At 49.8% G+C, this 23,680-nt stretch overlaps 2 protein-coding genes and 1 long non-coding RNA gene across 3 annotated transcripts in view; 2 read left to right on the top strand and 1 right to left on the bottom strand.

Annotated features, from left to right (window-relative positions):
• The window catches only part of LOC136003806 (uncharacterized), a 41,045-nt gene extending 31,294 nt beyond the window's left edge, over positions 1 to 9,751 (bottom strand). Inside the window, exons 1-3 of the long non-coding RNA XR_010608188.1 lie at positions 5,881 to 9,751; positions 4,756 to 5,030; positions 2,775 to 2,881 (exon numbers count right to left, since the gene is read on the bottom strand). This is a non-coding gene — a long non-coding RNA (uncharacterized LOC136003806). The remainder of the gene's footprint in view (positions 1 to 2,774; positions 2,882 to 4,755; positions 5,031 to 5,880) is intronic.
• On the top strand, positions 1,016 to 8,480 carry LOC136003786 (keratin, type II cytoskeletal 6A-like). The gene is made up of 9 exons (XM_065659718.1): positions 1,016 to 1,752; positions 2,408 to 2,622; positions 4,328 to 4,388; positions 4,843 to 4,938; positions 5,227 to 5,391; positions 5,884 to 6,009; positions 6,489 to 6,709; positions 7,047 to 7,081; positions 7,538 to 8,480. The coding sequence occupies exons 1-9, from the start codon at positions 1,177 to 1,179 to the stop codon at positions 7,795 to 7,797; spliced, it is 1,755 nt and encodes a 584-aa protein (XP_065515790.1). The 5' UTR covers positions 1,016 to 1,176; the 3' UTR covers positions 7,798 to 8,480.
• A 4,914-nt stretch (positions 9,752 to 14,665) lies between the features above and the next one.
• Positions 14,666 to 19,075, top strand: LOC136003797 (keratin, type II cytoskeletal 75-like). The gene is made up of 9 exons (XM_065659731.1): positions 14,666 to 15,142; positions 16,157 to 16,371; positions 16,914 to 16,974; positions 17,158 to 17,253; positions 17,490 to 17,654; positions 17,862 to 17,987; positions 18,227 to 18,447; positions 18,735 to 18,766; positions 18,856 to 19,075. The coding sequence occupies exons 1-9, from the start codon at positions 14,666 to 14,668 to the stop codon at positions 19,050 to 19,052; spliced, it is 1,590 nt and encodes a 529-aa protein (XP_065515803.1). The 3' UTR covers positions 19,053 to 19,075.
• The last annotated feature ends 4,605 nt before the right edge of the window (positions 19,076 to 23,680 follow it).

Here is a 23,680-nt window from a genome sequence, read left to right as displayed (position 1 = left end):
TCCCAAAGCACGACCCAGCCTCATCATGGGGATTGAAGCTCCTGGGTGAGGGTTCAACCCAAGAGCCCAGCATCAAGAGGCAAAGGCTATTTCAGGAAAATTTTCCACCTGAATGATCTCAGCAGAGGGAAGAAGGGAGTGGGAGGGAGCTGGAAGAAAAAAGGGTGAATTCCCCTTTACAGAACATCTTGGAGAGCCAGCAATGACGTGGAAACTGCTGCTTAATACAGGGTGGGGGGAAAAGAAGTGATAAAAAAACCACTTCACAGGAAGCTTTTGAACCTAGAGCCTGACAAGGAGATTCAAAGGGAGAGCAATCATTTCAAACATCTTTTTAATAACTATTTTATAAGTCTCGTCGTACCATTTAATCTAATTTGAAGTTATTTTTGGACAGGGATTTACTTCCTGTCCCTGGAAGTCCTGGTAACTGATTTCTCAGTTTTCCTGCAATTAGGAGAGAACGATCCCAGAAAGATCCCAGAAAATCGTGCCACCGAAAACTTCCACTCAGCCCTTCACTTCCAGCCCACGATCATTTAGATCCCTTTCCCAAAAGAAACCATGAGAGCTGCGCTGTGAAGTAAAGCCACCTTCAGCCCCAGCTTTCCCAAGCCAACAACAGGACACACATGTCCAGTCCCAGAGCTGGCAGCCTTGGAAAAGCCCCTGTTTCTGCTGCCCTCTTTGCTGTGCAACGCTTTAAACCCTAAACTTCTCCTTGAAAAAGCTTCAGTGCAAGGAACTTGTGCTTGGCTCACCTAAGGAAAACTGGCTCCCAGGGTCCTGGGAGAATCGTGTTGGATCCTGCCCCTGAGCACAGACCAAGTCGTCCCATTCAATTCTAATTCCATGACTCAGAGCGGCAGGCTTTAGTGGAGGGGGGAGCTCCCTCACTCCGTTACTTTCTTGCCTGCAAACAATGCATTTTTCAGCGCCTCCCCATAGCCAAGGTGTGTTTGACAAGGCAAGTTGCTGCAAGGCACGTCAAGTTCTGAATTCCCGTGCCAAGTTTTCCAAGCAGATAAAAGAGGAGGCTCCCAAGCTCTCCCATCACAGGGGTTTCTGTCTCCATCGCCCTCTGCTCTCTTCCTGCTGCGCAGCTTTTATTTCCCAGCCTTTTTTTTTTTTTTCCTCCTTCTCCTGTTCTTTGCATTTCCAATCGAACAAGACACCATGAGTCGGATCTCTTTCAGATCATCTACCGGAGGGGGCATGAGGGGCTTTAGCTCAGGCTCTGCTATCGTAGGAGGTGGCAGTGGTACCAGAAGCAGTTTTAGCTCCGTCTCTGTCTCCAGAGTTGGAGGAGGAAGAGCCGGAGGTGGAGGAGGCTTCGGAGCTGGTGGTGGCTTCGGCAGCAGAAGTCTCTATAACCTAGGTGGAAGCAAGAGAATTTCCTACAGCTCAGTCGGAGGTCTACGGAGCGGAGCCAGTGGTGGATACTGCTTTGGTGGAGGATCTGGCTTTGGTCTTGGCTATGGTGGTGGATCAGGAGCTGGTTTTGGCTTAGGAGGTGGTGGTGGCGGCTATGGGCTGGGCAGTGGATTTGGGATGGGAGGGCCCGGATTTGGTGGTCGAGGTGGCCCCGGGTTCCCTGTTTGCCCACCTGGTGGCATCCATGAAGTGACTGTCAACCAGAGCCTCCTCGCACCCCTCAAGCTGGATATTGACCCGGAAATCCAGAAGGTGCGAACGCAGGAGCGGGAGCAGATCAAGACCCTCAACAACAAATTTGCCTCCTTCATCGACAAGGTGAGAGTTTGGTCTTAAACATCATCATGTTATCAGTTGCCTTGGGGAAAAGCAACAGGAAGAAACTTCCTTTGGATTTAGGGGCTTGTCTGAACTAATCCCAGCCAACAAACAGCGTGGGTTTGGCTGAAAACTGAGAACTGTCTCAGGTTTCCTCTTTGCAAGACGAGTTCTTCATCACCTTATTTATTGAAAAAGTAACCCCCCTCCTCCTTGTAAAGAACATCCCAGGGGTTGGATGGATGGATGGATGGATGGATGGATGGATGGATGGATGGATGGATGGATGGATGGATGGATGGATGGATGAATCTTCTACTGGTTGCGAAATGGCAAAGCTCTACACAACTCAATGTGATAACACCAGTTTAAACCAGTAAGATGGGCTGAGCATCTAGTGGGGGTAAAAACACCTGAAGTTGCAAGTGTCTGGACTGCTTAATAGCTCTTGAAAAACATTGCTAAACATCTCCTGATACTTTTGAGACTCCAGTGCCCTAAATTAGGAAGATCCTAAAACCTTCACCCAGATCGTCTGAGCATCTCTTGACCTTTTCTTTCCATGTTGAATGATCCCACCTTATCCTGACAGCGGGGCTCTTTCGTGAACCATTCCCATGGGCTCCACATGTGCCTGTTTTCTGTTTCTCCCCAGGTGCGCTTCTTGGAGCAGCAGAACAAAGTGCTGGAGACCAAGTGGAGCCTGCTCCAAGAGCAAGGTCACACAGTCACCAGGAAGTCCCTGGAGCCCCTTTTTGAAGCCTACATCAACAACCTCAGACGGCAGCTGGACAGTCTTATGGGAGAGAGGGGACGGTTGGACACTGAACTGAGGAACATGCAGGACATGGTGGAAGACTTCAAGAACAAGTAAGAAATCATGCTCTGTAGCATAAATGATTAACAGACAGGAAAATCAGGGCAGGCGGCTCATGCCCACTGATGCCCTTTGGGTTTGTGCTGGGATCCTCTTCCAGCCTGCAAAATGAACATATCAAAGCAAAACTTGGCCTCAGAATTACCTCTGCTTATGCCAGATTTCTTAGGTGCAGGAGCAGTGTTTAGCAAGGAACTCATGCACCCATAGGAAGCTGCTCCAGTGTAACAGGAATCTCCCGAGATAATAGACCTGGAGACAGAAAAATGCACACCTCATGAGTATGATGGACATGCAAAAAGGGAAGGAACCATAGCCATAAACAGCCAGCTCCGAAATCCCCCCGCTTCTCTTTTTCCAAAGGAAATTCCAGCCTTTCCAGAGGGCACCAGCCAACCTGTGCGTGCTCAGCGCTCATCACGTGAAAGATGCTCAGCTCTTTTCTCTGACTACTGTCAAAGAAAATGATTTTCCCGGGAGGGAAATTAATCCGATCCTGAGATAAGGGATTATCACCCCAGCCGAGGTGGGATGAGTCATTTTATGGATATGCCAGTTGGCATCTGCTGACTATAAGGGACCTTTAGGTGGTTTTTTTAGGTGAGGCTGTTCGTCTTCAGTTAGCTGTACTCTGTTGAGAGCAATCTCCCCCTTATTCAACCAGACCTGACCAAGTGCAAATAGAGAAGAACACCCTGGAGACCTGGAATGTGCTTGTATTAGATAGTTAAGCATATAAAGAAACAGATTTTTTGAGGGGAACACAAGGAGATGACATTCAGAGCTGGCAGGATGGACTGACATAGCTTCTAATATGGTGTACTTGGGTGCACCTCAGGTCTTCAGAAGTATTATAGGCTTTTAGAAACATTGATCAGGCCAAAATTGAGACAACTTCGTTTGTCATTTTCGGAGCTACTGGCTGGAAAAGAGAACACATCTGATTTCAGACCCAGAGTCTGTTCCCAGTTCTCTGGCTAATTTCCACTTCTTCCCATGTCCTCTTCGAGATCCATCTGCAGGGATATCTCTGCCAATACTAGAAGAACTGGCATGAACCTGCCTTTAAAATCCAGGTCTTTGCCTCAAGAGCCTACATGTTTTGTCTACGTTCTAGCTGCCCTGCCCTGATTATCTGATGAGAGGATGTTGCTCAGAGCCATAAAAAGTTCCACAGAAACAGTCTGGGGCTTGAGGATCTGCTCTTGCACAACCACGGCTACAGAATCAGAGGCTTTTCTCTTTAATTAAATGCTGCAGCGGGTTATTCAGAGCCATTAGCATTATTATAATATCAAATATCAAATCATTACATTATTATATATTTGTAGGCATTGCAAAGCAGCTTTGTTGAAAGCCTTTTGCACAACTTTGCTTTCGGCAAAGGTCACCAAGAATCCTGCTCCTGCTTCCTACCGAAACGGGCTCTGAATCTGCCCACATTTATGTATGAACTTGACTGTAAGGGCAGTGATTAGAATCTATTAATTTTAGCTGAGACTATTCATATGATGGAGTCTTGCAGGTTCAAAGTCAGTAATCATTTGCATCTGCCTTGGACTGCAGAGAGGTGGGAGTAAGGAATATGTCTGTGAGCTACAGCTAACGCTTTGGGACTGGAGTGGTCCCATTGCTGCTTCCCATGCTGGCTTTGCTCTTCATTCCCACCCAAGCCCTCTCACTCTTCTACCCTAACAGATATGAAGATGAGATCAACCGACGCACCGGTGCAGAGAACGAGTTCGTCGTCCTCAAGAAGGCGAGTGAACTGGGAGCTATGGGACAGACAGTGACATTCCCTGGGCATGTACAGAGTTCATGCAAAGCTGGTGGGAGCTGGGGTTCTACAACCTGGTGTGTCTAGGAGTAACATGGGCTGTGTCCTCCTATGGCCAAGGATGGCCATGACCTTCTCTATGCCAATGGAGCTGCCCTGTTGCAAACCACCCAGCCTCTTGTGGCTCAATTCAACTTGGTCTCTAGTCCCATCCCCATGAGTCAGAGCTTTGCCTTCTGCCCAAGAACCTTGTTCTGGCTCACAGTAAATGTCCAACACTACAGTAAAAAAATCCCCAAACCAAATGTTGATCACAGCAACATAAAAACAAGCCCAAAGAATAACAGACCTGGAAGCAAAGAGATGGTCCCACTGGTGTCCTGAAGCCCCTTTGGGTTGTGGTTTCATCAGAAATCTTTGGTTTCCTTTCCTTTAGGATGTGGATGGTGCTTATATGAACAAGGTCGAGCTGCAGGCCAAAGCAGATCAGCTGGCAGATGAAATCAACTTCCTGAGAGCTCTCTATGAAGCGGTAAGCAGCCAGCCCTCCCCATGGGAGCATCCTCCACAGCTCCCTGCTGTACAGCTCTCCATGCGCTGGCGCTCTGGCCACCATGCCCAGTGCTGTTCAACAGTAAAAGAGAAGGTGGTCACTGCCTCTTTGAAATTATAATGCAAGTATAAGGTAGAAAAGGTCATCTGGTAAGAGCAGAGCAAGGGGAAATGCAAGAAAATGGCTCGGCAGAGAGGGCTCCCACCATCTGCATGGTTTCCATCCCAGACACCAGACCATTAACTTCATTATTTGCATCTTCTGCAGGAATTGTCCCAAATGCAGCAGCAAGTGTCTGACACCTCTGTGGTCCTGTCCATGGACAACAACCGTAACTTGGACCTCAACAGCATCATCGCAGAGGTCAAAGCGCAGTATGAGGACATTGCCAACCGGAGCCGGGCAGAGGCTGAGGCTTGGTACCAAAACAAGGTGGGGAACTTGAATGGTTTCTGGGATTCAAGGGGCACCGCACTAACTGGTGGGAGGAAAGACTGATGGAGGAATGAATTTATCTTTCTGTGCATGTTGCAATAGACTCCTGTGTACAGATCCCCACTGAGTGCTTGCGGATTGCTACCCTTGACCACCCTTACATGTTCACGGTGAAACCAAGGGACAAGATGCTTAAATGCCTTGACCTTGGGTTCACAAAGAGTCGTTGGTAGACCTGGACTTGAGCACAGAGCACTCCTCTTTCCCTTCCAGGTTCTTAATAGTAGCAACCCATAGGTGCTGTATGCAATGCAACAGCTGCCTTACTATATATTAACAATTAAGGGCAAATGCTGTTATTCCATAGGCAGGTTGCTCAAAGGAATGTGTCCCCTGCCCCTTAACCTTCACCCAGAGCTGCACTCTGAAGCCCCCTCACCCTCCCAAGCCCCGAGGTGCCTAACCAGCACTCTCCTCTCCACACACCAGTACGAGGAGCTCCAGGTCTCCGCTGGGCGACATGGCGACGACCTGCGCAACACCAAGATGGAAATCTCAGAGATCAACCGAGTGGTCCAGAGGCTGCGGAATGAGATCGAGAGCGTGAAGAAGCAGGTAAGAGGGGGATGCTCCTGCAGAGCAGCTGCTGCATAATGCAGGGCAGGCGTGAGGAGATGGTTGTGGCCAGGAACCATGAAAAGAGCCAGCCCCTGGTACTGCAGCAGGGCTGGAAGGCCAGGCTTTCCCCCTGCATCAAAGAGGACACAGCAACCTCTGTGTCTGCCCGCCAGAGGAGGTCCCTCAGTGCAAGGATGCGTTCCGATAGCCACTTTCTTGCTGGGGAAGTAAACTGTGATCTATTAAGCTACCCCAGCAAAGCAAAGAGATGTAGATGCCTCTCCTTTTCTTGGGGGACCCGATGATGGCTGCAGTCACCCAGTCACCCACTCTGTGACACCTTCCTGATGGCCCATCAGGAGCTTTCACTGCCATCTGGGGAGCCACCAGCCAGTACCAACAATACCATAGTTTTACTCAGGAGAGCACTCTGGGGCAGCCCAAGTCAAACAATTGTCTGTTTTCCTTGCTTTCAGTGTGCCAACCTCCAAGCAGCCATTGCTGAGGCAGAGGAGCGCGGGGAGATGGCCCTCAAGGATGCTAAGGCCAAACTGTCCGAGCTGGAGGATGCTCTGCAGAAGGCCAAGGCAGACCTGGCCCGGCAGCTCCGCGAGTACCAGGAGCTGATGAATGTCAAACTGGCCCTGGACATCGAGATTGCGACCTACAGGAAGCTGCTGGAGGGAGAGGAGAGCAGGTGAGGACAAGCACATGGACCTGTTGCTCGCTGATCAGGGCGCATCTCCTTGGGCTCAAAGAGAGAACCCTCCCCAGGGGGCTGGAGCAGCAGGAGGTGTAAAACAAGGGCAGAGAGAAGGGTGTTTTAACTCTGAGCTCAGAAAAGGAGCGTTTCTCCAGCTCTTGGCACCTGATGCTGTAACAAAAACGAGCATTGCCACCTTTCACCCATGACAGAGACATACCCCACCAGTCTCCACTGAAGGCCACAACAGTCTGACTAGATGGTCCCAGTGGCTAATGTTTTACCTTGCCCGCGTTTTGCCTTTAGTGCTTACTTTCCCCTTTCCCAACAGGCTTGCCGGAGAGGGCGTCGGGGCCGTGAGTGTCTGTAAGTATCTCCCCTCCTTCCACCCCTGCTCACTCAACCCCTGCCATAGGGGTGATGGGTAGTGCAGGATCCCCCACCTTGGATGGGTGGTCCTGCACCATCCATCACCCCCTGCCACCATGGTGAGGGTCCTGCACCATCCATCACCCCTGCCACCAAGGAAAGGGTCCCTGCACCATCCATCACCCCTGCCACCAAGGAAGGGGTCCCTGCACCATCCATCGCCCATGCCACCAAGGAGGGGGTCCCTGCACCATCCATCACCCCTGCCACCAAGGAAAGGGTCCCTGCACCATCCATCACCCCTGTCACCCAGGAAGGGGTCCCTGCACCATCCATCACCCCTGCCGCCAAGGAAGGGGTCCCTACACCATCCATCACCCATGCCACCAAGGAAGGGGTCCCTGCACCGTTCCTGGTGGGATGGCCGGACCCTGACATTGTGTCTCCCTGCAGCCGTGGTCAGCAGCTCCAGCGGGATGGGCTACGGTGGCGGCAGCTGCCTGGGCATGGGAGGAGGTCTCGGTATGGGAGGCGGCGGTGGAGGCTACAGCATGAGCAGCGGCTTCGGAGGGAGCGGAGGCTTCGGCGGGGGGCTCAGCTATGGTGGGGGAAGCACCTTCAGCTCCGGGAGCAGCCGAGGCGTCAGCTCCAGCACGGGAGGCAGCGTGAGGATCGTTTCCAAGACCACCACTAGCAAAAAGACCATCAGATAAGGATGCTGAGCACAGGAACCCCCTCCGCAGACGATGACGACGTGTTTCCTGCCTCTGGAAAGCAAGTGCTGCCCTATGGATCGATGGTGTAAATAGCTACGCTAGACCCTCTCCTTCCTCCGTCCTCATCCCTCCGCCTTCAGGGCAGTGGGGGGAGACCAGAATCCCAGCCACGAGAATCTGGAGCATCTTTGGCTAAGGCATAGGTTGTAACTGGTCACCGGCAGGGCTTTGGGGAGCAATGGCGGCCCTCTTTCAGCACAGTCCTTGTTCTTCCCCTGTTCTCCCTCTGGAGTCACACTTAAAGCAAAGTGGAAGCGCTTTGCTGAATGGGGACAACCGCGTTTGGCTACGCACCTTCGTTTCACTCATCCTAAAACAAGGGTGACAGCCTTGTGAATCCTCAGTCCTGGGTCCCCAGCAATGCAAACAGCTCTCAGATGCTCTGAAAGCCTCTGTCCACAACCCACGTTACAACCTCCAAATGTTTGGTCTGCAACTAAAGATATTTTTTCCAGCCCTTTCTATTTTCTCAGGCACCTGTGGGAAAGGTTATTGCTTTCTGTGTGTATGGATGATTCCTAGCACTGATTCCTAACCCCTTGTCCTCATGGCTACAGCCTCTTCACCTCCACGCCTGCCATACTGTATGGTCCAATAAAGAGCATTTGTCATTTTTAAAATCTGATGTTTTTTGGCTTTTCTTCTGCTCCGGGCATTCCCGTGTGCCCCAGCCACAGTGGGGACTCTGTGTGGGCAGCTCCTGAGAAAGGAGCCTTGTCTTGAGGAAACAAAACTCAGTTTTGGGACTCAGGCTGCGGGACAGGCAGCGGAGGGTGGAAAGGAGGGTGGAAAGGAGAGAGGAAAGGAGGGAGGAAAGGAAGGAGGAAAGGAGGGAGGATGGATGGAGGGCTGAGGGGCAGGGAGGAAAAGCTGCCTCAGGGCTGAGCCAAAAGCTGGATGAATCCCACTGTGGTGAACTGCAAAGCTGCCTTTTCTGCAGGAGGGAGAGAGCGCAGGGGAGTGGGGAAAGGAATGAGATCACCAAAGGTTCAGCTGGGATTCCTGAGCTGGCACATGGAGGGCGTAGAATCATGGAATGGTTTGGGTTGAAGGGATCTTAAAGCTCCTCCAGCTCCAATCCAGCTCCAGGGACCCCTTCCACTGGAGCAGGGTGCTCCGAGCCCCTGTGTCCAACCTGGCCTTAAGCACTGCCAGGGATGGGGCAGCCACAGCTCCTCTGGGCACCCTGTGCCCATGTCTCACCAGGTATCCTGGCTGCTCCTCTATAGGGGATGTTCTGGGGCCTGAGCTTCATTTTGTACGAACCTGAGGCCTTCCAAGGTGCCCCCAGCACTCGGGTTCCCAATCCCCATCCAGCCCCCCTGGGGAGGTCGCAATGACCTCCCTGGATGGAGGGCTCCAGCCAGGCTCCCGTGATGTTCCTGGGCTCTCTCCTGTGGCTCCGTGGGCATCCCCCTGCTCCTGCTCCCTGTGAGGCTGTAGGGCCCTGGCAGCAGTGACCGGGAAGCACAGTGGGAGGTGGGAACGCAATGGAGGCAGGAGCTGGAGCATGAACCAAGGGTGAGGAAAGGGGCCAGGGTAGGAGGGGAGCAGAGGATAAGGAGCCTGCAGCCCACTGGGGATGCTGATCCTGAAAGGAGACTGGTTGGTACCCACCAACCTACCCCTCATTCCCTGCAAACTCCAGGTAGGACCCCAAAGGAGTGAGACGAGAGGGGGACATCAGCCATACCTCCAAGGCAAAAGCACCTCGTGCTCGGCATGCCGGAGCTCTTCCCGCATGGAAATACCTGAGCTCCTGAGTCAACAGGACCCATCCCCAGAGGTGTGCAAGCACCGGACACTCCGCCATGGTGTCTCCAGCAGGTGGGGACCCAGAGCAAGAGAAAGGCACTGAGCTGCCCTGCAAGGGCTTGGAGCCCTGATGGTCCTATGGCGGGGCTGGAGTGCGGCTCACCCCATGATCGTCCCCTCCAGCACATCGGAAGGGGCAAGGAGATTACGGCTTTGTAAAGTTGGGGGCTTACAAGAAACCTGGAGAGGGGCTTGGGACAAGGGATGCAGGGACAGGCCAAGGGGAATGGCTTGAACCTGCCCGAGGAGAGACTGAGCTGAGCTCTTAGGCAGAAGCTCTTCCCTGTGAGGGTGCTGAGGCGCTGGCACAGGGTGCCCAGAGAAGCTGTGGCTGCCCCATCCCTGGCAGTGCTCAAGGCCAGGTTGGACACAGGGGCTCGGAGCACCCTGCTCCAGTGGAAGGGGTCCCTGCCCATGGCAGGGGTTGGAATGGGTGAGTTTTAAGGTCCCTTCAACCCCAAACCATTCCGTGGTTCTATGACCAGATACACTTCCCGGGACACATGAATAATCCTTGTTTATCTTACCGGCTCTGAGAATAGCATTGGGCGGATTCAGTTTAACAGGGAGATGTTATACTTCACACAGGTGCTATGGCTCTCCACAGGGAAACTCAAACAAGGAGCAGCGCTTGGTGCAGGATGAAGCCATGTGCAGGCACAGAGCTGGTCAAGAAGAAATGAGACTTCCCATCAGCACCACATCCAGGGCTTGGTTTTCCTTCCTGGGAGAAAAGATGTACCCTGGGGCCGGGAGAAAGCAGGAGATAGAATCATAGAATCAAATAGGCTGGAAAAGACCTTTAAGACCATCAAGTCTAACTGTTAATGCTGCTACACATCATTAATTAAATCATTAATGATGCTACAGATGCTCTGCTGCAACAACCTTCAGTGCTGAAAGATTTTGCTTTCCACATGAAGCTCAGTGGGGACCACAGCCCCAGCAGCCCTATTCAGGGCTAAAGGATAGGGATTAAAGGTGATAAAGATAGGCTCGGAAAGCATTGCAATGCAATTTGTGACGTTTGGGTTCCTTTGGGTACCACCAAATAAGCATCAGTGCTGCCAGCAGAACAGGATAAAGGAGGTATCAGCTCATACCCACCTATGGTCAGTGGCTCTTTCGAGATGCAACAAGCCATAAGGGGAAAGGAGACCTCCCTGCTCTGTACAAAGCCTCTGACAACAACAGCAATAATGAAGGCAAAGTTATTCCAAATCCCTGGGCTGCATCAGTGTCTCCGTGCTAGCCCAGAAAACAATTATCTGGAGAAAGCAGGTCACACCTACACTTCAAAGTCATCGGTAGTTATAGCTGACTGGCCTCCAGATACTGCTGGGAACAGGCTCAAAGGACTGCAACACCCATCACGGGGCAACACCTATGGGAAAGCTTCTGAGGAGTTCATCCTAATTCATCCCTTCAGGAAATGAGATTCAGGGACACTCGGCTCCTGCTCAGGAGGTCTCCCAGAGGTGCCCTTCCACACGGCACATCCATGTGGGGAGCACGCGGAGTCCTGTGGTCCCCCATAGAAAAAGCTCAAGGTTACCAGCAGGGCTTCATTAACTTTGGATGAAATAGTAAATTATGGTCAAAATGAGTAGGGTTTGAATTTAGGTTAGCAGCCCAAGTTTAACCCAAAGGCTTTAATTTAAGCAATTAACCTAAATTACAGCCTTGGCTTTACTGATAATTAAGCTGAGATTAGGTAGCACAGGTGAACCAACGCAGGTTAGTAAGACACGCTCTTCTTTTACGAATGGATGTATTTTTGAAAACAAAACACACAGAGGCACTTCCAAAACCTCCAGCCTTGTCTGAGAAAGGGCATCATCCATCATCAGATGAAGGTGGATGCTGGAGAGGAGCAGCAGTGCAGAGAGATGGAGAGGAGGTGAGGAAGAGCTGTTGGAAGTATCCTCTGTTCAGCGTCTGAGTGCAGAAAATGGCTCAGATTTCTCACTCTAGGGGCTGGAGCTGCCTTTATTGCCCTCATAGAGTCAGAACTCACTTTCCTAATCCCAAAGGAGAGTTATTGCCTTGGTATCAGCATGATGCCAGGACCAACCCCAGCCAAGACTTGACTCCCAGGTTTACAGCATGGTGGAAAAGGACCTCCTGCCCCTTGGTCTGGGGCTTGCACCTGCTGCTGCGTGCCCTCTTTGCTGAGCCTGGTAGGAAGAAATGAGGAGGAGAAGGGAAGGAAAAGGACCCAGAACCTGCTCAACCTTTCAGAGGTCCTCTGCTACGTCAGGGGGGTTCTTACTCGGGGGGACCTGCCCAAACACAGCTCCCTTTGTCTGATTAGGAGGAAGAACTACAGAGCAGCTCGAGAGAGCACAAGCATTATCCTTTGATGGAGGAGAAAGTCTGTATCAGAGCAAGCTATCTGCATCAGAGCAGAAATTCATTACATGCCTGGAGCTGCAGGGTGCATGGGAGACACTCCCCCAGGAGCTACCTGGAAACCCTGTGTTTCATCAACAGAGCAGGGTGGGGGCCCCCCTCTGCCATCACCCCATACCCCAAACCTGTAGCTACAGCTCCTTGTGCTCACAGTTCTGCCTTTTGTAATTACCTCCCAAATTCCTTCCAGATGAGTGACAACCGCATCACCTCCACCCTAGTGCAAATGTGAAATGGAAAGAAATTAATTTCTTTTTACTTGGTTGGAGGACCTGTCTCATTACTATTATTAACAATGGACTCCAAAGCAGTTGGTGTATTCTTTAGCCAAAAAGGACAAGTTTCATATGTAAAAGGAGCCTGAGGGGAAAAAGGAAAGTACTGACGCATCACGCTGTTAGTAACCAAGGGTGGGTTTCAGCCTGGCCAGCACTACACACCCTGACTCAGCTATCTGGTCTACCCATGTAACGCTGGTGAAAGTGGAAAACCATTTTCAGGGGCCTCTCCATCCTCTGCTTTAGGATGGGAGAACCTGCGGTTTGGTGGTGACCTCCATGGACTGCTCAAGAATACAGAACAGCTTTCAGTCAGAAGAGTTAAGTGAGATGGGTAGCACCTGAGAGAGCAGCTCCCAAAGGAGCCACATGCATTTGAGAAGCCTGGCAACTTGCATCTGCCTTTGAGTATCTTGCTATTGTGAACTTGCGTTGATATGAACCAAGCACGCCTGAATCAATCTCAGCATTCGAGTCATGAAATCTGCCAACTGGTGGGCAAATGCCTAAGGCTGAGCAATAATCCACTGCCTTTTGGATGCAGACCTGTTGGTTGCACAGCATTTACTCCCAGTTCCCATGGGTGCAAACACACAGGCAGCCAGATTCAATGAGACAGCCCCGCTGGGCAAAAAATTGCAGGATTAAGCCCTTCCTTACAATAAAAGCTCAGTCCTGTAATAGACATGAAAATAAACTGACAATTGCTATTTATTCCTCCTTCATTTAAATCTCCACTGCAAACGCAATCCATCTGAAAGCAAGCAGCTGGAGAAACGGCGGGGGAACAAAGTGATGAAATTGCAATTTCTGGGAGTTTCTTTTACCCTGCTACTTTGCAAGATAGGGGCAGATCAAAGCCCATCACCCCTCCACCATGGCAATTCCTCAATGCCACGTTATTCCTGTGCTGCAGCCTGCAGACAGCATGAGAGGAAGCTGTTGGGGGGGAGATGCGTTCACCTTCTCACATAAAATAAATGACGAATCATCTTTTCCTGAACAACCTGAAGCACAAAGAGGGCCAGAAGCACTTGCTGGCCCTCAAAATGCATTATTTCTCACATTTTTCTACTCGTTACTCCAAGCGCTTGCCATGTGAAATGCAAAGTGCTGCGTTGGGAAAGGAAAGATCCAGGATGTCTCACTGTGTCCCAAGCACTGCAGATCCAGGCAGAGGGAATCCTGTGGAGCACTTTCCTAGTGGATTCCAGCAGGCAGGATCACCCTTTCAGATGTGCAGTGCTGAGAGAGCTGATTCAATGCCTGGGAAACTACATTGTGTTTATAAACTGTGACTTGGGAACAGCCCCGGAGCACTCCATTTCCATAGAGCCGATGGATTCAAAGCAGTTCCCATTCCCACAATGTGTCCTCCTGCTTTTTCTTTTGTTTGGTTGTTTGCATTCCGCTAAAATACCAAGGTCCGAATCTTCAAAACTGAGGTATTGACACAACTGTCTGTGATTGACAGAGCTCAATGGCAGCTGTCAAAGTCCACACAGGAACAGAAGACCTCATCGAAACCTTTCATTTCACTCCTGCGTTTCTTTTTAGCGTATTCCTATTCAGAAGAATAAGAAGAATAAGTCTGCAGAAGCAGGATTTTCAGGAGAGATCAGCTCAGGGAGCTGAGCCTTTATAGGGACAGAAGCAAAGCTATTTCTGCAGGCACATTGTGGTGGATGGAGGGGACCATGCAGCACACATCCCAAACCCCAGCACAGACCAATTTACTACAGGGCTTGCCGTAAAACACTGCTCTGCCCGACAGAGATCCCTTTCCTAAACCCCAAGGGACTGTAACTTCTCACAGCCCTGGCTGGGAACAGAGAAGGGGCAAAAGCAATCCTGAGGGATGAAGTTTTCAAATGAGAGAGGTGTTGAGTGACAGGCATTTTGAACGGTGTTTTCCTCCCTGCGCCCAACGTGACTCATTGCACCTTTCCAATGCTTTGATATGGCGAAGAGCCTGGCTGTCTACAAAGGCGGCAGAAGGCGACAGTTATTCCCAAACAATACCACTGTTGCTCAGAACCTGGCTATATTATTTCAGAAGGGCGTGTGTGCGGAGTGAGTTCATTCTCCAGAATGCTGTTGGACATGCCAAGCTTAATTAATCAGAAAGATGATCCACCTCATCAAACCCATCCCAGTCTCATACATGCATAAAAGGGCTCTCCCGAGCCCGTGGAGAGCACAGGTTCATCTTTCTCCTTTCCCTCCTACTCCTTGCTCCAGGCCAGCACCTTTGCTCCTTTATTCTTGCTGTAGCATCCATCCCAATCCAAAAGCCAGCAATGTCTCGCCAGTCCACCGTGAGGATTCAGAGGGGAAGAAGTGGCTTCAGCGCTGCTTCAGCCGTCATCCCAAACGCTACCCGCACCAGCTTCAGTTCGTGCTCTGTCACCCGGCTCGGAAGCTGCAATGCTGGCAGCGGGTTTTCTAGGGTTGGTGGTGGCTTTGGAAGCAAAAGCCTCTACAATGTTGGAGGATGCAAGAGGATCTCTGTGGCTGGAAGGGGTGGTAGCTTCTATGGATCTGCAGGTTTTGGTGGTGGTAGTGTGTACGGTGGTGGCTTTGGCATGCCAGGCTATGGATATGGTGCATTTGGTGGTGGCATGGGTGGCCCTGGGGGCATCCACGAAGTCTCCGTCAACCAGAGCCTTCTGAAACCTCTCAACTTGGAGATTGATCCCAACATCCAAAGGATCCGAAAGGAGGAGAAGGAACAAATCAAAACCCTCAACAATAAATTTGCCTCCTTCATTGACAAGGTGAGACATGAGCTTCCCTAAATATCTTGTCCTGATTTTTTTATGGGGACTCTCTTCTTAGCTGCTTTATGATCAAGAAGGAATAGAAGTGAGGAATGAGACTGGAAGATGCTCAGTCCCTGGAAACTCCAGGGAACGGTACCTGCTACACAGTGGTTGCTATGAATTAATCATCCAGTATTAGAGGTCCTTCCTGTTTGCTGCTTGACATCTCATAGGCAGTGGAAAAAGAAAGCTCTAGAAGACAATCCCATCGTTCTGGAGATACTGGGCTCTCTCCACTGAGCACTATAAGAGCCTAGACAACAGGTTTTAGATGGTTAAAGTGAGATGCAAGCAACCCATCTAAAATGACCAAGAAAGGAATGGCATGAATTGGCATTAGGCAAAGTAAGCTCATTGCTTAAATTACCTGAAAGGCATTTAAAGGTATCACTGCAACAGTACCAGCTTGTTTGAACTGTTATGAAACATGCCTGGACAGCATGTTTCAAAATAGAAACATCTGATCTGACACCGTCTGTCCACTTCATTTCCTTGTTAACCGTATTAGATGCACAAGAGCAACTGCTTGACTTCTGCTCCGGTTGAGCAGCTCCTCTTTGGTTTCAAGGAAAACACCGCATCATTGTGGAGCTTTTGTGGGGTGGGGAAGCTATACTGAAAGGAGGGAGAAATGGCACTTTACTACTGGGTTTTTAGCAAGAGTGCAAACCCTATCTTGCTCCTTGTCTCATTTTGCATGCAGACTTAACACAAAACGCATGCACCTTACCTTGATTCAGCAAGCACAGTGAAAGAAAATCACCAGTCCTTCCATAGTTTGTTTGCAACACTGAGCAGGGTCCCTGCAGCCAAACAGCAAATTCCTTCTTCTAGCAGAGAATTTGGCTATGAAAATCAGCTGTAAAGAGCGTTTCAGCACCTCAGCTAATCCTGAGATCCCCATTTGCAAGGAAAGCTCTCTGTAATCTCTGCTCTTTCAAAGCATCTTCAGGATATTTCTGCTCGCAGGTCCGATTCCTTGAGCAACAAAACAAAGTGCTTGAAACCAAGTGGAGCCTGCTCCAGGAGCAGGGGATGAAAACAGTGAAGAACAACTTGGAGCCGCTTTTTGAGACGTACATCAACAACCTCAGGATGCAACTGAACAGTTTGCTGAGCGACAAGGGAAGGCTGGAGGGAGAGCTCGTCAACACACAGTACCTGGTTGAGGATTTCAAGAAGAAGTAAGTTTCCTGAGCTAGCGGTCTACTTACCTGTGTAGGCGCAGCCTTTCTCCATTCAACATCCTTAAGCCAACCGGGGGATCCAGGAGAGTCCGGGACACAGGAATTCCCGACAGTGAGGGTTGTGACATTTTCTTGAGATAAATGGCAATGGAGTCACAGATCTGAATACACAAACACTGAGGGAACCGTTTCGAATATGATCAAAGAGTCATTAACTAAATTACCTACTGAGAAAAAAAAGAGAGAAATTACATGGTAGGTCTGAGAGTTCCAGGACAGCTGAATTTGCCTGAGAGGCAGGAGGAGTCTGACTAACGGCCAGAAATAGGAGAAAAGAATAGATTCTTGCAAATTTATTTGATGTACTTGTTTTAACTAGTTTAGCCTAGGAACGTGCTCATGGTCTCTTATTCAGGTGCTCTTTAGGAGAAAAGACCATTGTATGCAAAATGCTCTTAAGGAAGTTCATTCCAGCAAACTAAAATCACCTCCGTCTGTTACTTGCCTAAACAAATGCTCCCTCTGCCTCCCTCCATCAGGTACGAAGATGAAATCAACAGGCGCACGGTTGCAGAGAATGAATTTGTGACACTCAAGAAGGTGAGAGAAAACGGCAGAACACAAACTGATGAATGCTGATAGAGCTCTGATCGCCTACTCAGTCACAAATCCATCCATGCAGATTTCAGAAGCTTTTCCCTGTGTTGTTACTACAGGGATGTGCTTGTTCCTGACTTGTTAATAGGAGTTTAAGACACATAATGTAAATCTCTTATCCTCCAGGATGTAGATGCTGCCTATATGAACAAGGTGGAACTACAAGCCAAGGTAGATGCGCTGACTGAAGAAATTAATTTCCTGAGAGCCCTCTATGAAGCAGTGAGTACAACCCCCTCCCAAGCCATTGCAACCCTCAGTTAAGAGCTTCCCCCCAAAAACCTGTAATTTCTTCCCTCAGGAGATGCTAACTCCTTTACCTCTTTAGAGTTACATCAACCATCTTAGCTGGCTAGATAACAATCTGTAGCCTCTGCCAGGTCTGCACGCTCATCTGAAAGGGTGAAAAGGCATCTCCCAATGGAATGAGCTCACCTAATCCCCCATGCACTTTGCAGGAGCTGTCACAGATGCAGACGCAGATCTCCGACACCTCCGTGGTTCTCACCATGGACAACAACCGAAACCTGGACCTGGACAGCATCATCTCGGAGGTCAAAGCGCAGTACGAGGACATCGCCAACCGGAGCCGGGCTGAAGCAGAGTCCTGGTACCAAACCAAGGTGAAGAATCTGGGGGTTTCCGTGCTGTTATCTTCATGTCTTGTCTTGAACAGATAAAGACCGACTCTTCCAAGAAAACTATCTCAGATATTGCATCTTGCACAGCTGCTAGTCTCAGCTCGAGGAGGGACTTGTGCTTTCAGGCACCTGGATGACTCCAAAAAGGATGGATTTTCCTTTGGGTAATTGTTCCTCTCTCTGTGACAGTACGAAGAGCTGCAGGCTACAGCAGGCAGGCATGGGGACGACCTCCGCACCACCAAGCAGGAGATCTCTGAGCTCAACCGCCACGTCCAGCGGCTGCGGTCTGAAATCGACAGCGTGAAGAAGCAGGTAAAAGGCAGCAAACTCCACACTTTAAATCGGTTCCTCTTGCAAGGGAGGGGATGGAAAACGTCAGAGCAGCCTGGGCAAGTTCTGCTCAGTTTGATGTTTTTTCTTGCAAAAAGAGAAGTGTCACTAAAAAATGGCTAATCTGCTGGGGCTGGAATAAAACCTTGTGATTTCTGGGTAGGTAAGGATCAGCACTAGGTCTGACATGGGGAATTTGACTGGGGGTTTCTCTTCTGCAGTGTGCCAACCTGAAAGCGGCCATCGCAGACGCTGAGGAACGTGGGGAGTTGGCCCTCAAAGATGCCAAAGCCAAACTGGCCGAGCTGGAGGATGCTCTGCAACAAGCCAAAGCAGACCTGGCCCGGCAGCTCCGCGAGTACCAGGAGCTCATGAACGTCAAGCTGGCCCTGGACATTGAGATTGCGACCTACAGGAAGCTGCTGGAGGGAGAGGAGTGCAGGTGGGTAGGAAACACAATCCTTTTAGTCCTGACGATGGAGAGGCAAAGCAATGAGAGCACCAGAGATGCTCAGCATGTCTGGAAAGCTAAACAGGGCACTGAGGGGCAGAGAAGGGGAAGACTGTCCTTGCTAATGGAAATCACACTGCAGGAAGCATCCCCAAATTAGAGCAAGTTTTTCTTTTCCTCCCCAAGATCTCTAGGAAATACACCCCGTTTCCCTCACATAAGAAGTCTGTCAACAGACTTCTTATCCTCTTACCTTGCTGTTTTCTGTCCCCTAACAGGCTGGCTGGAGATGGCGTCCCAGTGAATATCTGTAAGTCTCTAAAATACATGCAATTACCTTTTTTAAGCATTAATGTGCTTGTGCCCAAAGAAACTGAGAGCTTCTCCTCCTTCTTGCAGCCGTGACCAGAACCACTGTGGGGACAGGGTACGGAGGAGGAAGCAACCTCAGCATGGGAGGGGGAATCTGCAATATGGGGAACAGCTTCAGCTGTGGAAGCGGTCCCGGGGTTACCACCACCACCCTTGGGGGAGGCAGCAGCTCCAGCATGAAGTTTGTCTCAACTTCCTCCACCAGAAGAAGTTACAGAAGCTAAAAACCTCCTTTCAGATGCCTTCATTCACCAGAAAACACCTTAACATTGGCCATAGTTGGGGTCAACAGAATGAGGGCCACCTAAACCCTATGTCTTGTGGCACAGGAGCCTCACCTTAGGAACTTTCTCTCAGCTGTGTTGTCTCGCACGCGTCGTGTAGGGCTCTGCTATTGAACATGAGTCCAAGTGTTTTAAATTGGCAGCTTGCTTTTTACAGCTCAGCACTTTTTGGCAGGATTTTGTATATAAAACGTGTCCCGTGACTGTTTGTCTCTTTTCACTTTCTGGTGTTTGTCTAATAAAAATGCATATGTAATTTATTCTATTTTGTGGGCCTTTTAATTAAAGACATGGAACAGCAAATGCAAATGCAGGTAACAAGCACTTTTCCTAGGGCTCTGCCCAGTGAAAAGCTCAGATTTTTGCTCCTCATTCACATCTCCATTAGCAGCCAAAACACACTGGCACGGCTTAGCACCAAAGGGAGGTTTGCTGGTGATTTCAGTGCTCTCCCCGCTGGAAGCTAAACACAGGGCACGCCAAGGCAAGAGGCAGGCACAGGGGAAAAGGTCTAAGATTCATTTACTATGCAGGTCCCAGGCAATGCAACATCCAACAGCCTGGCTCCCAGGGGGTACGAAGGGCAGTGCCAAGTGTGTGATGTGCCTGCATAAACTCCTAACAATAGGGAGCTAATTATATGGGGAGTCAGAGCAACCACGCGACTTGTTTGGGTGTATCAGCGCATCTCAAAACCCCTTTTACTGTGAACTGAGTGCAAACATCTGCGGGTTGAAAGCACACCCTTTCTGTTCAGAGCACTGGCCACGCTGGTTTAGGTGCTCATCTTGGTTCTTGATGCAGATGCTCCTTCTCCTTTAACTATAAGCAGGTGGAGGATCTGGTCCATGTGCATTCAGACGCTACACTGAGTTACACATTGCTCATCCAATAGCTGTAAAAAATATCCAAGAATGGGGTACCTGTTGGAAAGTGAAAGTCTTCAAGATCCAATGTTTCTTCTCACTCCTAGAATACACTGGAGACAAGATCTTGCTTTGAGAAAGTAGAGAAAAACAAGAGGAGGTGCAGCAATTTTAGATGTGGTTCTGACTAATCGAGAGAAATTAATTGAGAAGCAGAAGCAGAGCATCATCAGGCTGAAAGCTACAGTGACAGATCTCACTGCTGAAGAGCAGTTGGACAAGCAGAAAAACAGTTCCAGCTCTTACCCCATGTTATTCAGTAAGTTCAAGCAATAGGAAAATACTCAAAGAGACGGGCAAGTAGAGGGGAATTGGCAGCGCCTGAATGATGGAGAGTATTTGGGTTTTCATAGAATCATAGAATAGTTAGGGTTGGAAAGGACCTCAAGATCATCTAGTTCCAACCCCCCTGCCATGGGCAGGGACACCTCACACTAAACCATCCCACACAAGGCTTCATCCAACCTGGCCTTGAACACTGCCAGGGATGGAGCACTCACAGCCTCCCTGGGCAACCCATTCCAGTGCCTCAGCACCCTCACAGGAAAGAATTTCCTCCTTAGATCCAATTTAAACTTCCTCTGTTTAAGTTTTAACCCGTTACCCCTCATCCTGTCACTGCAGTCCCTGATGAAGAGTCCCTCCCCAGCATCCCTATAGGCCCCCTTCAGGTACTGGAAGGCTGCTATTAGGTCCCCACGCAGCCTTCTCTTCTCCAGGCTGAACAGCCCCAACTTCCTCAGCCTGTCTTCATACAGGAGGTGCTCCAGTCCCCTGAGCATCCTCGTGGCCTCCTCTGGACTTGTTCCAGCAGTTCCATGTCCTTTTTATGTTTCCCTCAAGACCATCAGTTTCCACAATGGTCTGGGATGCTCTGGTGTTCCTCTCTGTATCCCTCAGGCGATCTCCTTCCCAACAGCTTGCAGGCTTGGCTATGGGTCCGCTGAGACTCTCACTCCTGCTCCACCACCTCTCCCTGCTGAATGCTCACAGCAGCTTCCTGGGAAGGAGCCAATATCCTCGCTCTGAACAGCAGCCTGGGCAGCATTATATAATGGTCTTCCTTCTTGCTCCCCAGACACACTCTTTAACCAAAGAGGATGCAATGCACGTAGCCAACAGGCACATCAGACGGATGCCACCCATTGCATCAGCACCTGCGTTGTAACACAGAGATTACAAAGCTCTTCATCGAGCATGGGAGAGGCTGAGGCCAGAATATTTGTTCTTCCAGGGCATCCCTGCTTAAGCAAGATACAAAAAGACACCCTGGCAAATGCTCCCATCTCTGGATACGCAACCAATGTGCAACTGTCCTTGCTCCAGAGCAGGGCTCTGCTCACAATGTACGTACCTTTTGCATCCATCCTGCTGGACAAGTTAAACAGATGTAGCAATGACCTGGGGCTTGTATTTCAGTGTGAGAGGACAGCCCTTGTTAATTCTAGCACAGCCCAGATTAAACCCTTAGTCATGATGAAATGAATGGTGTTTGCACTCAGGGGCTTGAATTTGCAATGCATGGAAGGAACTGATTCCTAATTGCTACCCATAACACTTTTACAGAGCTCTTTAGGACAGGCAGTAGCTTAGTCACAGGAGCTCCCCTCTTAAAAACTGCTGCTTGTCATAACACACAGTAGCTGAAACACTCCCAGAACAGTTATTTTAGCTTCATTCCAGGGTGTGTAATGAGAAATATTAGAAGAATAGAGAAGAAAATAAGGCAGGAAGGTGGGAGAAGACGCATCTGCCAATACCTGCTCCATACCCAGTGCCTGCAAGGGTCTTTCTAATGGCTGGGGAAAGCTGTGACTCCCCAGCAATTCTACAGGTGGCTGTTACCTTGTTTGGTGAGTAGATATCCAGCATGGGCAGCCACAAGAGAGATGTACCTTGGCAAACCGAATGGGCTGCAGGGTCCAAGAGAAGCGTGCCCATCCCTGAACATCCAGACAAGACCCTGAGAGTGGATTTCCAGCACTTTACCTGCTCTCGGGTAAGTGCCCGTGTGTGGAGTTGTGCTGGTTTCGGCTGGGATAGCATTAATTTTCTTCACAGTGGCTGGTATGGGGCAACGTTTTGGATTTGTGCTGAAAACACAGGGCTGTTTAGCTACTGCTGAGCAGCGCTTACACTGAGTCAAGGCCTTTTCTACCCACCAACCAATCAGTTGGAGGTGCACAAGAATCTGGGAGAGAACACAGCCAGGACAGCTGATCCCAACTGACCCAAGGGCTATTCCAGACCATATGGTGTCATGATCAGCATGCAAAGCTGGGGAAGAGGAAGGAAAGGGGAAGATGTTCAGGGGGATGGCATTTGTCTTCCCATTATGAGTGATGGAGCCTGGGGATGGCTGAACACCTGCCTGACCATGGGAAGTGGTGGATTAATTCCTTGCTTTGCTTTCCTTGTGTCAGTAGCTTTTGCTTTACCTATTAAATTGTCTTTATCTTAACTCATGAGTTTTCTCACTTTTACACTAAAGATTCTCTTCCCCATCCCACCAAGGGGCTGTGTGGTGCTTACCTGTTGGCTGGGGTTTAACCATGACAACAGTGCTACCATACAGCACGCACAGGGCAAGTCAAAACACCATAGAATCATTGAACAGATTGAGTTGGAAGGGACTTTCAAAGCTCATCTAGTCCAACCCCCCTGCAATGAGCAGGGACATGTTCAACCAGACCAGGTCACTCAGAACCACATCCAGACTGGCCTCGAATGTCTCCATGTGTCCTTCTCCAGAGAAACGCACTGTTTGACTCTTCCTGGGTGCTATGTGGAATAAGAGTAAAGGGAGTTGGCTGGGAACAAGGTCCTAAGCCATGACCCCAAGCAGTGAATTTCCTTGTGAGTAAGAGATATCAGAGGGAGAAGACAACAGGAATGGAGCAGGAAGCCTGGGAATAGGCTTCACACCGTGTAGAGACAAGGTCATGCCATGAGTCAGGAAACAGCCAAAAGATCTGTGAAGGTGAAGCCCTGAGAAATCGCTAACTCAGGTTTTGTGTCGTCACAGACAGTAACTCCCTCCCAGGTCATGCTCTGATATTTCATCATTTGCGGTCAGTCTGAATCAGGATGAAACGCAGGCACTTTTCACAGGAAAGCTTGGAAATACCATTCATAGAATCACCTTCCATGTGCTCCTCACTCCCCAGCTGGTTTTTGATAGTTGATGGTCCAAGACTTCCACTAATGCCCCATAACTTCCCCTCCATCACTGCTTTCTCCCCTCCGTATCAGTTCTGGTTTCAATCTCTTGTTTGGGCATGAGAACAAGAGCTCAGCATTTCCAACAAGTCAAGGCCTGAGGTGCTGATGCCCCACTGGGGTTTACTCAAAACCACAGAAGCAGGAAAACATTGACCCACAGTAACAGATTCCTCAGCCCTCGGACCACTGCACCATGAAATACCATGGGTTTATGCAACAGAGAGATTGATTCACCCCTGAAACAGAGATGAGCGAGCGCTTGCCCAACATTGGGAACCATCTGCTGCAGAGGTGAAAGGAGGGAGTGGGAAAGGGAGGGCTGTGAACAGGGGTTGAGCAGGAACTATTTAGTGTTTTCTCAGGTATTTCGACAGCCCCATCATGACTGTCATGAAAAAATGCAACCCCTGCACTTTGTGA

This window comes from Lathamus discolor, chromosome 23 (genome assembly GCF_037157495.1).
Source record: "Lathamus discolor isolate bLatDis1 chromosome 23, bLatDis1.hap1, whole genome shotgun sequence".
Taxonomy (NCBI): Eukaryota; Metazoa; Chordata; class Aves; order Psittaciformes; family Psittacidae; genus Lathamus; species Lathamus discolor.
Note: the sequence above shows the minus strand (reverse complement) of the source record. Positions and strands in the feature narration are given on the sequence as shown.

What these genes read in the sequence shown, in the direction of transcription:
- LOC136003786 (XM_065659718.1), top strand. Translation starts at nt 1,177, where the DNA reads ATGAGTCGGATCTCTTTCAGATCATCTACCGGAGGGGGCATGAGGGGC. An exon ending in TGAGAGCTCTCTATGAAGCG is followed by an intron (nt 4,939 to 5,226) that starts GTAAGCAGCCAG and finishes CATCTTCTGCAG; the next exon opens with GAATTGTCCCAAATGCAGCA. An exon ending in TCGAGAGCGTGAAGAAGCAG is followed by an intron (nt 6,010 to 6,488) that starts GTAAGAGGGGGA and finishes CCTTGCTTTCAG; the next exon opens with TGTGCCAACCTCCAAGCAGC.
- LOC136003797 (XM_065659731.1), top strand. Translation starts at nt 14,666, where the DNA reads ATGTCTCGCCAGTCCACCGTGAGGATTCAGAGGGGAAGAAGTGGCTTC. An exon ending in TGAGAGCCCTCTATGAAGCA is followed by an intron (nt 17,254 to 17,489) that starts GTGAGTACAACC and finishes TGCACTTTGCAG; the next exon opens with GAGCTGTCACAGATGCAGAC. An exon ending in AGTCCTGGTACCAAACCAAG is followed by an intron (nt 17,655 to 17,861) that starts GTGAAGAATCTG and finishes TCTCTGTGACAG; the next exon opens with TACGAAGAGCTGCAGGCTAC.